Source organism: Fusarium phalaenopsidis, assembly GCF_050370095.1.
Source record: "Fusarium phalaenopsidis strain FUZ10S chromosome Unknown contig_32304, whole genome shotgun sequence".
Taxonomy (NCBI): Eukaryota; Fungi; Ascomycota; class Sordariomycetes; order Hypocreales; family Nectriaceae; genus Fusarium; species Fusarium phalaenopsidis.
This window is the reverse complement of record NW_028145404.1, coordinates 1,071,084-1,085,275: the sequence shown is the minus strand read 5'-3', so window position 1 is coordinate 1,085,275 and position 14,192 is coordinate 1,071,084. Positions and strand designations below refer to the sequence as shown.

General features: G+C 53.6%; 3 protein-coding genes across 3 annotated transcripts; 1 reads left to right on the top strand and 2 right to left on the bottom strand.

Annotated features, from left to right (window-relative positions):
• Positions 1-4,252: 4,252 nt before the first annotated feature.
• Positions 4,253-4,900, top strand: LRP88_09643 (uncharacterized protein; the record flags this gene model as incomplete). Its single annotated transcript, XM_083246125.1, has 1 exon — positions 4,253-4,900. One exon carries the CDS (start codon positions 4,253-4,255, stop codon positions 4,898-4,900), a length of 648 nt encoding a protein of 215 aa, XP_083097238.1.
• Positions 4,901-5,247: 347 nt separating this feature from the next.
• On the bottom strand, positions 5,248-7,091 carry LRP88_09642 (Sar family guanine nucleotide exchange factor SEC12; the record flags this gene model as incomplete). Its single annotated transcript, XM_083246124.1, has 2 exons — positions 5,248-6,900; positions 6,954-7,091. The coding sequence occupies 2 exons, from the start codon at positions 7,089-7,091 to the stop codon at positions 5,248-5,250; spliced, it is 1,791 nt and encodes a 596-aa protein (XP_083097237.1).
• Positions 7,092-12,211: 5,120 nt separating this feature from the next.
• Positions 12,212-13,900, bottom strand: LRP88_09641 (bZIP transcription factor; the record flags this gene model as incomplete). The annotated part of the gene is made up of 1 exon (XM_083246123.1): positions 12,212-13,900. One exon carries the CDS (start codon positions 13,898-13,900, stop codon positions 12,212-12,214), a length of 1,689 nt encoding a protein of 562 aa, XP_083097236.1.
• Between the last annotated feature and the right edge of the window lie 292 nt (positions 13,901-14,192).

The following is a 14,192-nucleotide window of genomic DNA, read 5'->3' as shown; positions in this document are numbered from 1 at the left end:
ATCGTGGCCATGATCATGAAGCATTGCGTCTTATGTCCCCTTCAAGGACTTCTTGCCTGATTCAATCCCATCCGGCGCCTCTAGAGTCGCTAATCGTGCCCTTCAGAGGCAATGTCTCACTATCTCTGCCCAGAACAGGAAAACCGATCCCTCCTGTTCCCCTTCTCTCCTCTCCCCTGCAGCAACAGCAGCAAAAGAGTCGCTCATGCTCTCTCTCTTTCTCAGCCCGTCCCGTCCCGTGCGCTTTGACATTGACTCAGGCTTTGCCGTGGGACAGCACAGCAAAGCGCACACGCATACTTTCCCATAAAACCCGTTCGTGTCTCTTCAATCCTTTCCGTCATCAATCACCGGACCCTTTCTTCCTCCATGATTGACTTTAATGGACTAGGTAGATCAACGACGCGTCGCCTCATCTCTCCCCGGTCAAACTAACTTGGCCACCGTCCCTCGAAGCCTTGTCCAGGGCGCCCGTCCCGGCCAGCTGGATCGCCTAGTGTCTGGAGCGATATGGGGCCTGGCTTTTCTCCTCGTGGAGAACCATCTCGTTTGGCGTCAGGGAGGCTGCTAAACTAAGCCAAACCAACGCCGTTAAACCAACCTATCCCTTTTTTTTTTCATCCTTCTCTCCCTTGACTACCTAGATAGATCATCAACTGTGCCTCGGCTAGTTGCTCACCTTCAAACTCTCGCCGTGCTGCTCTTCAACCTTGTGAGAGACCCTTGGACTACACACCTCTCATGCCAAGTCAAATCACGTCAGCCAACCAGGGCAAACGTGGCTGTCACCCACGTTCCGCCTGTCTCCAGGTCAATCTTGATCTTCCATGAAACAACTTTAAACGCCTTCACACGCCGGCGTCTCCATGTCTCCCTCAACTCTCTTGCCCAGACCCGTCAACAAGACAACATCTAACAAATTGACACTGCTGTATTCAACACTGCGCATGAGGTGATGGACGGGGGGGCCGCGTTTTTGTCTCCCCCGTGATTGCACCCGCAACCATGGTCCCGACCAGCCGGGAGCCATGGAATGGTGAATGGAATTCCAAACCTCGCCACCCGACAGGGGCAGTCGGCCAGGGCCACGGGGCTTTCCATCTTTGCGCGTCGCATCTCGTAGAACAGCTCTTCAAGCCTATCGATTTACTACTGGGCGCCTTGGTTCGATCGAGGGCCTCACCCTTTGGGCCGCAACAGGTCACCGTCATCTTGCATGAAAGGGAAGATCAAGACGCTCCCTCTCTTGATCGCAGCAATGCTCACCGTGAATTGCCCAACGGCCATCGTCGCCCGTGGCCAGTACCAGACCAGGGTCCTCCCTCCTTCGGGCCCAGAGTCCAGGCCTCGGCGACAGGGACCAGGCTCGTATCGTCGGGCCACTCGCCTAGACTTGAAGCCATCTCAATCTCACTGATACTTGACAATGGTGGCCAAGGAAAGCTCACGACGTGTCACAGAGGAGACGCAGGATTTTCGCCATCAAGCTGGCGCCCTCCTGAGGTTAGGCAATTGGTTACCCATTCGTTCGTGATTCTCTTCTCTGCATGCCTTCGGTCACGGTTTTGATGCTCTTGACTGCCCTGAGCCCGACCATGCAGAGGTCCATTCTCCGCCATTGGACGCCTCTTCGGTTGATCCGGGCCATAGCTTGCATCCCCAGACCGTGCCCGACCTTGGCGAGATCAAAGGCAATGATTTCGAGGCCGAGCGCTGACTTGTGCTTCTAGCATAAAGTAGTTTTAGAAATAATATCTTGCTCGACTTCTCTCAGCTCAAATCAGCATCCAATTCACTCTCGGGAGCACGCACGGCTCTTGTATTGTGCTGCAGGTTGACTTCACAGAAACGACATCCATCGTATCTCCATGGGAACCTCGCACATTTCAAGAAAGCTGACAAGCCGTGCACCTGGAAGCACGGCACCATGCATCCACGCTGTTCAACCTTGACCGTAGCATCCAGACAACCGTGGCCTTTCTACATTGACAGATGAGCTAGAGTCTCACGTCACAAAGACAGCTTTCTCGCTCGACTCGGCCTGATCCGGATGCGCCACACACTTTAGGTTGAACCTTGAGCAGATCATGTCAATGTACCAAATCAAAGTGAAGCCATCATGGAATAAGTGCCAATCACCTCCGCCCGCTGGCACCTCGAGTTGCTCAAGGGGCTGGCCATGCTGAAACCGCTAGTTAGCCATCTTGCCTTGTCAGGCTGGTGCCCAGGAGGACGTTGAAGGCTTACAGTGCCATCGCCTTGACCGTTCTGAACGGTCCAAGATGTTTAGTCCCCGGACCAGAGTTGTGGCGTGCAGCCATGGTCTGCAGGATTTGATGCAATGCCGTAAATCATTTTGCCGGGGAATCTTGTGGCGGCGGTGAGGTGAGGACAATACGGGCGCCCTCGTGGTAGTCTGTCATGCTTTGAAGGTCCAATCTTGTTTCATTTCTGGCGGGCATCTCTCACGCTCGAGCTTCATGTCTAGGATCATACTGAGCTCTGGGCAATAGTCAAGGATATTTTGCCGACTCTCGGTGTCTCTCCACAGGGGGCTGTCGAGATGATCGCCATCCAAGGGAACGTGATAACCCATCGGTTTCACTAATTGTTCATGTTCACCAACTAGGCCCGGGTTCGACGGACCCGGCACAATCGCCTTGCCTGGGAGTACTCTGAGACGTTTCATGAACCATTCATCCTCTGGCTCAGAGTTGTTGAGTCGCTTTTGGAAACTCAAGATTCGTCGGATGGCCGAGATCCTTCGAAGTGATAGTCCTCCACTACCGCTGAGATGGGCGGCATCAATTCTGAACGAGTTCTGTTAGATATGAAGAGAGATTCCTATCTGATATCAGATGGACTCACGATCCCAAGCTAGTCCAATCCGAGTCTAGAAAGTCGTCTAGACTTTTCGGGGAGTTGGCGCAAAGGATGCTGTCTGACTCGTGTCTCAACATCCACTCTACCCCGGGAAGGCTTTCGTAGAATTTTGGGTCAGTTAATAGGCTAGAGGGATAGTCTTCATCTTGAGTGATTGGTAAACTGGGGATTATTCGAAAATCAATCTTTCCTCTCTTCTTCTGGTACTGCATTGCATGCGCCTGGGCTACTAAGGCAACACTCTGTTGAGAACCGATCATCAAGAAGCGCCAGTCTCGCGGGACGACCGACATCATGTGTAGAACCAGGGGGACAAGATGTGGACTCGGTCTCGGCTCGATCAGCAGGGCCAGCTTAGACATGTTGTACTGTGCTGGAGAGTTGCTATTGGATTCCCGATGGACCATGGCCTCTGCTTGACGGTCTGGCGGTGAGGTTGGCTCACCGAGACTTGGCGAAAAATGCGGTATGAGATGGGCAAGCCACCACCTGCAATCACTCGTCAGCAGTTCAATGCACCTTGGGAATCGGTGAGGCCTTACGTGAGGATCAGAGAGAAACAAAGAATCAGGCGAAGCTTTGTGGAGGAGACAGTGCCAATCATCTTGAACGAAGCGAAACGCAACATCAAGAGATTGAGTAAAGAGAAAGGGCGAATATGCCCTAAGACAGTTGAATGAAAGGAACAAGACGAAGAGAAGAAAATGCTTGGAGTCGTTGAAATATTGGTCGCCGGTCCAGGTTGGTTGTGACTTGAAACGGGAAGGAGTCACCCTAGGTTGCTGGACACGGCAGTCATGGCAGTAATCACATCTGGGTGTTGTTGAGATAATGCTTAAGAAATGCATTATCGATCAAACGAGCAGGAGTTTTTTTTTTCTATCTGCTTCAATAGAGACGGCCTGAGCATTGGTCAATGTGGACTCTCCCAGATGCCTTCCAACTTCCCCTGCCGCCTGAAGCTGGCGGCTGCTCTGATCACCTTGATGTGAGTCTGCCATGAATGGGAACGAGAATGAGAATGAAGTTCTTGATAGATCTCTACGATCATTAGGACTTGGCAAGAAGCTAATTAGTCGTGGTCAGGATCCTCACTGTCGTGATATATCCCCTCAACACCACGACCTCTAGAGTCCTTCTACCCAGCTCGAACCCCCAATTCAACGCCTCCAAGCTCGCCCTGCTGGTCGAAACACGCCCACTTCCAATTTTGGCTCCCCTGATACTGCACTTCATCTCCGTCGTTCCGCCAGATTGGCCCTTTCTATTCATGGGCTCTCACAACTCCCTCGAAGCCATTAATGCCTCCTTCGCCATCCGTCAGCGCGCCACGGAAGGCAAACTCACTCTAGCTCCAGTCCCTGCCAATATGAGCGTCCAAGGTCAGGAGATGGTCAGCCGCTTCTTCACGAACTTGTGGCTATACGAAAAGGTGCTCCATCCTGCCGAGTGGTTGCTGGTGTTTCAGACAGACTCGATCATCTGCGCAAACAGCAAGCATGATCTCGATGAATATCTCGAATATGACTGGGTTGGTGCGCCTTGGAATCCCAACTCTGCCTGGGGAGGCAACGGGGGCCTTTCACTGCGCCGGGTCAGTCGTATCATAGACGTCCTCCGAAACTATCAGCGTCCACACGATGCTGAACCAGAGGATGTCTGGCTCACAGAACGCCTGGCTAGCCATCCCAAGGCGAAGTTAGCCAATGGGACTGTGTCTCTGACCTTTTCAGGCGAGTTACACGGCGGTCTCCCCGAGAAGGTTGACAAGATGAGAAGCAATGTGACCCTTGAGGACAACAAGAACACCAGGGGCATTGATGATTGGCGAGAGGGCTTCTACGAACCCATGGGCTACCACACTGGTGGAGGGGGAGTATGGCTCCACGCGCCCATCTGGGGAACTCCTGAGATGAGGCGGCACATCTGGTCATATTGTCCCGAGGTCAAGATGACGCTGGATATGGACGTGGCGAGATACATGCCAGGGAACTGCCGCAGCCGTTGGAAGAGGTAGCCCCATGAGAAATTCTGCTATATGAGTTGAAGGATGTTGATCTCGAAGATGGGCTTTGTACTCCTGAACTGAAGATCCGATAGAGAATTGCACCTGTCAGTCAGATGGTTGACGATGTGCAACACCAAAAGTAAACTGACAGGCACCCGCAACATTATTAATGTTTATACACATACACATCAGTCTTTGTTAGTATCTACTATCACTGACTAATAACTATTACGATCTGAGCAAAGCAAATACGCCCCTAGACAACTCCCAAGCACTATCATGACATGGTCCCGTTTCTCAAATACATACATGTTGCCTCCATCCTCCACATTCAAGAGCTGTAGTATAGTACAGATTTAGCCACCGACAGCACGGCCGACAGCGCCAGCGAGCTCGCCAAACAGGATGCCCTTGAACACGTTCTCACCCATGCCCTGCGTCCATGCGCCAGCCTCCTTAAGACGGGCCTTCCACGCCTCCTTTTGCTTCTCGCCCAACTCCTCCCACTTCTTGCCGGGTCCGTGGACGGACGGTTCGTGGACATCGAGTTGAAGTTTTGGCACAGAGTTATCATCCCCTTCAGCAGTTGCAGGGGGCGCTTCGCCCTCGTACACCACAAGGGTCTCACCAGCCTCAGTCTTTAGGGCATCTCGGCCGGCAAGCTTGGCCAAGAAGTCTTCAGCCAGGAAGGCAGCTGGTGGATGCTCAGGATCCCGGAGAGTACCATGCCATGAGGGGAGGAACTTCTCCGCGTGAAGGATCGGATGGTTGATGCCATATACTTCGAGGATAGACTGGCCGATGACGGCAAGGATGACGACGATGATAGCCAGGGCAATGGCAACTGGACGGAAAGATGGGCCCCGCGACTTCATGGCAGTAACATAACGGGTTGGGCGAGGAGGCCCCTTCTTGTTCCGCGGGGCCTTGTCGACGTGTTTCCGCAGGGGAATGCTGTGGACAGCAACCGTCTTTTGGAGGGAGATGCTGGCGAGCTTGATGAACTGCTGACGGATATGGGTCTTGGGAGGGACAAAGGTCGAGAAAGCAAGACCGGTGATGTTGTCGGTACCATGGACATCCTTGAGCGTATACAGGGGCCAGAGCTTGGACAGGAGTTCTATGGAAGCACCCGTCGTGACGTCAACTGTGTAGAGCGAGAGTGACGAGTCATGGCCGGCGACTGCGATAATGAATTGCGCCTCGCCAACTGGAGCTCCGGGCGACGCAGGAGGAGATAGGTTAGCAACGGCCAAAGCAGTCGCAGAGATCTTTCTTGGTATCCGGGCATTGACAGCCAACCGGGCGCCCTTGTGGCCTGCGTAGGGCAGTCTGTATCCCTGAACTACAACACCACTTCGCTTGGGGAGGTTGGCAGCAGCCATGAGGAAATTGGGGCTCAAATAACGAATTGACCGGAACACGGGCCGCTCGCCATGGTCGTCGGGCATCGTATAAACCAATTCCGGATCGCTGCTCTCCTTCGCGCCGATCTTGACGAGATATAGCTCGTACTTGTAGCAGTATGCGACCTGAAACTCGTTGTCTCCGGTCTGCACAACATCCAAATCCTCGGCTTCCTTTGGCAGCTCCAAGACGCCGCGCAGCTTGGTAGCAGCGCCAGACGCTTCGAAAACGGCCAATTGATGCTCCTTGCCCATCGCGGTAGCGGCAGCGCCCACCGGCCCCGCGACTCGCAGCAGACGTTGATACATGTCGGCATCGGGGTTCTCGAACAGTGCGGCGCGCGACAGCTCAGAGATGTTGGAGTCGGGAATCTTAGTCCCGGCCGCGGCGCGAGCCTTGGACTGCTCGATGGCAAGGGTTCGGAGGTGCTCGTTCTTGCCCTTTGCGATGTTGTCGTGGCTCGAGTTCACGCCGGCGTAGAGGTATGTCGTCTTGCCCTTGTGCGGGCCGACGGCGAGGGACATGACGCTGTCTTCATCGCGGGAAAGGTCGATTTCTCCGGCTATGCGGAGCTCTTGCTGCGACAGGGTCTCGAGAACAGTCTGCGACTCAGGTCAGCTACAGTTCGCGATGTCACTGAGAGTAGCCAGCTCACAATCTTGTTTCCAACACCAGATCGACCAGCTCCACCTCCACCTCCAACTACCAAGCGAGTAGAGTCCTCAGGGTCAAAGTCAACGGCGTAGAGGGGGTAGTCGAGCTCTATGCTCGCGCGCGGGAATGGCGGGGCCATGATGGCGATGAGGCAGGGCCTCTGCTAGCGGGCGGGACAATACGAGGTTGAGAAGGCAGCGGAATTGCGCAAAGAAGCAAGAAACGCGAATGCAATGCGACGAGAGGCGCTTTGTGTGCGAAAAAGTGACCGCGGGGGTGTTTGGTGTTGAGTGACGCCAAGTTTGAAGCTCGAGGCCAGATGTTCTAGCTAGAAGCTCCTCTGGTTGGTCAGGCGCGATGATGACAGGGTTGAACAAACAGGGAAACCTGAAAGGTCGAGCCACATGTGGCGCGGAGGTATGACACTGTGGCTTGACTTCATCCCCCGACGTCACTTGGCTCGACAATTGAGTCGAAATTTGTATGTAGAATGGTGAAAACGCTCAGTTGATAGTGTAACTATTCATACATGAAGTTTCTTGTGAGATATTTACATTCAGAAACAATGCGAGCTTTGGGACTGGGGATACTCGAGAACCAGGGCCTGGCTGATTGGCGTCTTGAACTACTGGTCTAGAACCAAAGTATTGAAATACAAGAGACTTGGACCTACCGTTGACGTGCAGTAGGCCTGATTCTCGGAAATTTTGAACGGTTAAAAAAGCGTGAAACATATCATACCCTTGATTGGCCTCTGTGTTCTTAAATGTCCGTCTCCCAATGGGCCCAGCCCTCAGCGCCATGGGCTGTGTTAGCTTGAATCACTCCCTGTCAACCCCTCAACTACAGTACCTGGCCTAATTACAGCAGAGTCCTTCACGGGCGCGGTACAAGAAACGCGTTTCGGCTCTTCTTTGATACATTTGCTATGCTTTGGGCAGCATTTTGGCTGGGTAGGCGATGATGCTGCGCGTTGCGATATATCTAGACTTTGCTGTAGTGGACTGAAACGTTAGCAACCACTTCAATATATTGCCATCATCACGTTAATCGTCATGAACCCCATACTATACCACTGCCTCACTACCCAGACCTCGTTCTGGGGTTGCGATAAGGCCGAGTTACAGTATTGCACAAGCACTCAGTCAAGGGATACTCCTGTCACACCAATGCAAAGAAGGCAGGAGAGTGCCATGATGACGGTTTTTGAATATTATGGTCAAGTAATTTAGATGTAAAAATCGAGATATGCATTTGAGAAGTAGAACTGGAAGCTAAGCGTTCGTACAAATCGATGGGTTTACCACTTCGCCCACCTGCCCTCGTAACACTCGTCTCTGGCATCCGTCTCAGATCCATGGCGACGGCAAGAAAACTTGCTCTGGTCGAGAATAGTAAATGGCCTGGTCACAGCGCACATGGTCTCTCACCTACCTTGCTGGCCTCGCGTTTCTTCGTGTCCTGCTTCGGAGGAGATGCCGTTGTCGAATGCAACATGAACCAGCTTACTACGTTCTAATTTCAAGTCTAGACCGAGCCAGGCCTTCCCCTGTGCTTCATTAAATCGTCGAAAACACTCGACAAAAGGTCCTTGGCTCTTTCGTGCCCAACCCTCCTCGACACCCAAAGCTAAAAGTGTCGAGAGGGAGGATCGGTCCCACCATAGATGAGGCCTCTGGCGATGCTTTCGACACGTCTTCAACCCCCCACGGCGCGAAGTGGGAAAGGAAAAAAAGTCCCGCAGGCAAGTCTGGCCAGACTCTTTTTCTTGTGTGAGCCGAGCGATTCGTAGATTCCCCAAAAGCGCGGGATGTCGACAAGTCGCGTGAGCCCCAGTCCCACAGCTTGCAACCAACCAATGCGACAAGAACAAAAAAAAAGTGTTTCGATTTCTGCTGTAGAGAGGTTAGTCAAGTTCCCTCATAGGTGGACCGTAATCAACAATTGAAATAGCATTTGGGAGGGAACACGCGGGATGGATGGCACGAGGCGAGACGGGTTTGAGAGAACAGGATCGAGGATATCGGCGGCACCTGCGGCTGGTGATTGCATCAAGGCTCGATACAGTATGCTTGCTGCTTAGCTCCCTGTTGGTGCTGCTTCTCGGGAAATAATCAGCGGGGCCAACGGGCTGTAGATGAGCAGCGGGCAAAAGTCGTGCCATTCTTTTCTCGATAGAGTTGCTATCCGGCCAGGGTGGAGAGCCGGCGGCCGAGTCCAGTTGATGCCATGCCTGCCGTTCGAGGCGGCCCTGGCCATCAGCTCAGCCTGCAACGGCGCGCCCCACGAACCGAACATGATGATCATGGTCCACACACGTACGACACTCGAGATCGTCAGGGCCCCTAGTCCGAACCGGTCTCCGAATACACGGCCAGGATGTAATCACTGGGACAGGGCGCGTGGCAAGCGGCATGGCATGGTAGGTAATGAGGATGGGATGGATTACCGAAGACCACCCCCGTGGGCGAGGCGACAGGCTGGCTGGCTTGGCTGGAGATGATGGCATCCATGGTCTGGAAGCAAACACAGCCACTTGAGCCGAGCCAGCTCACGCCCGCCGATTAGCGTTGTTGTCGCCGCGATAGGTACCTAAGCAAGCTGTCGTCAGTTGACCACGGGCTGCTGCGAGGCTTTCCCTGTGCGCGTGCGTGTGTGGTTGTTGGCCCTACGCTGCGAGATGAGATGATGCGGAGGCTGCAAACCCACGGACAAAAGAGAGATGGAGTGAAAAAGCAAAGCCAGCCTGCGTCTCGCAAGCCAGGCTCTTTTTTGTCATCAAAGAGCGACGGGAGCCCATACGCATATGCAGAACCCGATGGGAGGGGACACCTCAGTCATCTCGCTGCCGTTGCGGGGGAAAAAGATGTTGCTGATGAAGAAATGCGTGCGCACTGAGACATGCGTGGACGATGCACACCCTCACTCTCACGCAGTACGGACGGTTCGAGGAGCGTCTCTTACTTCGCACAGCAGAGACAAGAAGTAAACAGCCTCATCCTTGAAGAGCAATGCCGATCCCGCGCCGAGCGGGTGGGCGAGGGGCGTTTAAAGGAGCCAGGATGATGCCAGAAACATAATGTAACAATCAAAGTTCCGTAACTAGTCGGGGATGGGATGGATGGGGTTGAGTTGAGTTGAGTTTACCAGGAACGCGGGATGGCGCGATCTAAGTGTGGGGGCCTCTCTCGTCTCTATGCGCGGGGTGAAAAGATGAAAGATTGATGTCCATCTCTCATCAGTGGGGCCTCTTACGGGACGGCAAGGGGAAAGACAAAAAAGAAAGTGGGTACGTACGTGCCTGGATTTCTTCCTCCTTCACTCGGATTATTCCCATCTTGGAAGAGACGGCATGTCCAGCATGGGATATCGAGATTGCCCCTTGAATGGAACCTGTATGAATGCCTTACATGGAACACTGACCGACCAACCGACCGCGACACGAAGAAAAGGCAGGCAGGCAACTTCTATCACCTGCAGATGATATGATAGTCTACGCCTTTTTACCCAAGCAGAGGGAAACACTCCCCCCCGGTCAAACCCCGAGATTGGAGGATGTGATGACAGACAAGCCCTTCTGCCAGGGCAGGTAACACAAGAAAAGAGAGAAAACACGCTGCGGCAAACTGCACCTGTGTGAGACAAGAAACACAGCAAGAAAAAGAAGCAAATATCTCCTCTTCCCTCCCACTCACTCCCCCTAACCAAACCCCCCCCCTGCAAGCTTCATGCACTCACCATCACAGACATGGTGTCCAGCGCAGGCCTGCATTTGAGGGCTGCAGCAAGCCACACTGAAGCCTCTCATCAATCTCTCTTTCGTGGAAAACCCGCTTTGGGCCTGTCACACTGGAGGGAAGGCTAGCCATGCTTGTGTGCCCGAGTGGTCTCTTGCTAATGCGACTTGTCAACTATCGCCCTGCTTCTTACGTACATGATGATCTCCCCCTAGGAGATACGCCACGCCGCTGACAGATCTTCCAGTGTCTCCTCTACAGTAGTTCCATGCCGACTCTTAATACGTAATTACCTTCCTTGATACGCAGTCGCCGATAACACGCAGTCTGAGCGTCACTTGCATTGCACACAAGGCAGCCATCGTGATATAGATAGATCTTGTCTCTTCTCTAGTGCTGTTCGCCCTAGTATGGATCCTCCATCCCTATTCATTCCTTCTTCCATCCAGTAGCACACGCCCAGGGTATCAGGTATCAATCCGCAACAACCCCCTAAAGGATAAACAGAAGGAGAATGGCCCAGAGAACTCCTGTCCCATCCCGCCGACAGCTAGAGTACAAATCGATACTAACTAAACAAGTAAAAAAAAAGTAAAGTAAAACAAAAACAAGACAAGTACAATCTGGTATCAATGGGTGGGATTCCCGGCAAGAGACAACGCGCAAAAACAAGAGCCAGCCGTAACGGTAAAGAAATGCCTCTCCAGGTAATGACAGACCGGACATCCATTCTTGACCAATTCAAGATTGGACACCCAAAATACCCGAGATTTGACCAATTTTTTTCTTCCTTGATTCTCACCTCTCGCGAGGCTTATCCCCTCCCCCTGATCCAGTGTGCCTTGCCCCCAAAGCAAGGTGCTGTCGAAACGAGTGACTCCGTTGGTTTTATGCCATGTCCAAGCAAAACAAGTAGAGCATTGTCTTTAACAATGAAGAAATGATAAAACATGGAGGGAAAACAAATAAACAACAAACCAATCTGTAGCAAGACCTGTTTCTGTAATAGTAATCTGGGCTTGGTAGAGGCTCTGAAACGCAGCCTCAAGGCAAAACGAATGGACAAGTACGCAGCAAAAAACACACGCTTTCACCATCCTTCCATCCAGCCACCACCAGGTAGGTAAACAAAAGAGAAACGTTCCAATACATGCGGAATATCCAACTCCGTTGACAAAAGACATATAATCCAGATAGAAAAACAACAGCAATGAAATGAAAAAAAAAAAAAAAAAAAAAAAAGAAACCGGCATAAAAGCTCAAGGAAATGGCGTCGGTTGCCCAACAATAATGCGTCTTCCAAAGTCCCACCCGCTAGCCCCCAAACCGGACCCAGAACCAGAACCAGAACCACTCCAATATTATATAGTAGATGATGGCATATAGGCAATTGCACCTCATTGAAAGGATGCACTCATAATGTCTGAGACGCTGAAAGTCCGCTCTCGGTGGCTTTCTGGTTTGAAAGCGAGGTGATGCCTCTTGTGTCGACTTCGTCAATGATCTCCTCTTCCACCCCCTATCATCTTCGGTGCGTGTCCCGAGTTGCCCACCCAGTTTCTGGCACACGCGGCTGAACTGAAACCCATTGGCCAGTCCGAGGATCCTGCTCTTGCACCTGGCCTTGCCCCGGGACAGGTGGCGGCCTGCCGTCCATAGCCCTCAACGGCGGGAGCCTTTCGCCGCTGGTGGATGATGCTGCAGACGATGGCCGTGATGGGCCTCCATAACCAGGGCCTTGCATAGGCGGCAGCCCGCTCGGAGATGCCCCGGGGTGTATGCTCGCAGGAGATCCGTAGGACGGTATCGAGAACTCGGGTCGGTCGTCGGTTCGCCGGCGCTGTGCTGGTCGTTCGCCCGTTGAAGAATCCCCTCCGTAGCCTTGAGGTCCCTGTGGACCTGGTGCCAGTGAGCTCGTATCGGTAAAAGAGCCGCTCGCAAAATTAGGACTTGGCGGTCCGACCGCGAGGCCACTAATCGACGGTGTTTGCGCGACAATGTCTCTCAAACGGTTGCGTTCTTCTCGGTAAAAGTCCCGTTGTTGCGTCAACTCCTCGATTTTAATTTCCATCATCCTCCTCTCGTCCCGAAGCTCCTGTAATTGTTTAGTATTCTCCTCCTGGAGGATCTTCTTCTTCCTGCGATGCCTTGTTGAAGCCACCGCATTTCGTTGTCGCTTTTCGTCCGCCTTCTTAGATGCTTGAGAGAAATCAACCGGTACGGCAATCGGAGTATCGCTTCCTGGAAGAGTCATGAAAGCTTGTTGTCCTTCAACGCCGAATAGAGCACCCCCCATGCCGTGCCTCCGTATTGTTTCAGTCCATGGCGAGGAAGCCTCACTGGGAGGGCCTGCGCCTGGGAATTGTCGATTAGTCTGCATGTTGGGAGGGTATGGCCCTTGCGGGGGCATCGGAGGTTGCTGCGGGCGAGCTGAAGCGGTACTTGGTGGCAGGATAGGGGGAGGTGCCTGTGTCCCTGGGGAAGGGATTGCCGGTTGCGAGAGAGTTCGTCCTGGAGTCGACATTGCTGATGGAGGGCCTGAGGGCATACCAGGAAGATGTTGCAGACCTGGAAAGTGAGACCTGGTAGTCTCTTCCAGGACCTCGCTTTCGTAGGGCCGCTTAGCTGGGGAAACACTGTGCGGCGGTAGTTGGCGGACTTCAGAATCGCGATTTGAGGGTGGTCCATGGCTAAGACTCATGGCTCGAGGAGGTTGAGTTGGGCTGGGTTTCCGCCTGGGGTTGTTCACGGCAGGGAAAGGAAATGCCATGGTTGGAGAGTTGCGTTCCGATGAAGGACCACCCAGGGGCGTCAGAGGCCCAACAGGCGTGCCTGGAAGCGAGATCGAAGCAGGTTGAGCAGCTGGGAACAGTCGCGCTGCTGGGAAAGGTCCAGGAGTTGACCCAGGAGTTACAGCCGGTAACTCGCCGTCATGAGGTCGAACTGCTGTATGGAGAGGTCCGCTTGCCCCTGAACTGAGCAGCTGGGGCTCCAGAGGGTTGAGGATGTTGTGCACACCCAAAGTCCTCGGCTGAACCTGCTGGGCCCTGTTCTCCCCATTTGTGTACGGGACGCTGCTCAAGTCCTGGCGCGTGTCACGAGCGCCGGGTTGCCCGTACCGAGTCGAGGAGGGCGAGACTTGATCGTCTCCCGCTGGTGACCTCGAAGAGCGGCGTGAGGCATGGCGAGACGCAGGTCCAGTCTGCGACATTGGGACCAAATCGCCTGTGCACACCTGGCCACGAGGGCCGGCACATTGACCCTCCCCGGCCCCAGTCAAGGACGGCGGTTGACTGTCCTGGGTGCTGGAAGGCTTCTGCAGAGAGAAGTGCTGGGAGGGCCAGCTCGGTGTCGATGGCGTCCGCGGCGAGTTAGGTGTTGCGCCGGTTGAGTCGGTAGCAACAGAATCAGGGCTGCCCTGAGATGGCTGTGCCTGCGGCCACAGGCTTGTCGTCTGGATCGCCAGGTTGGGTGTGTTGTTCTTGGGACCCGATGGGATTGAT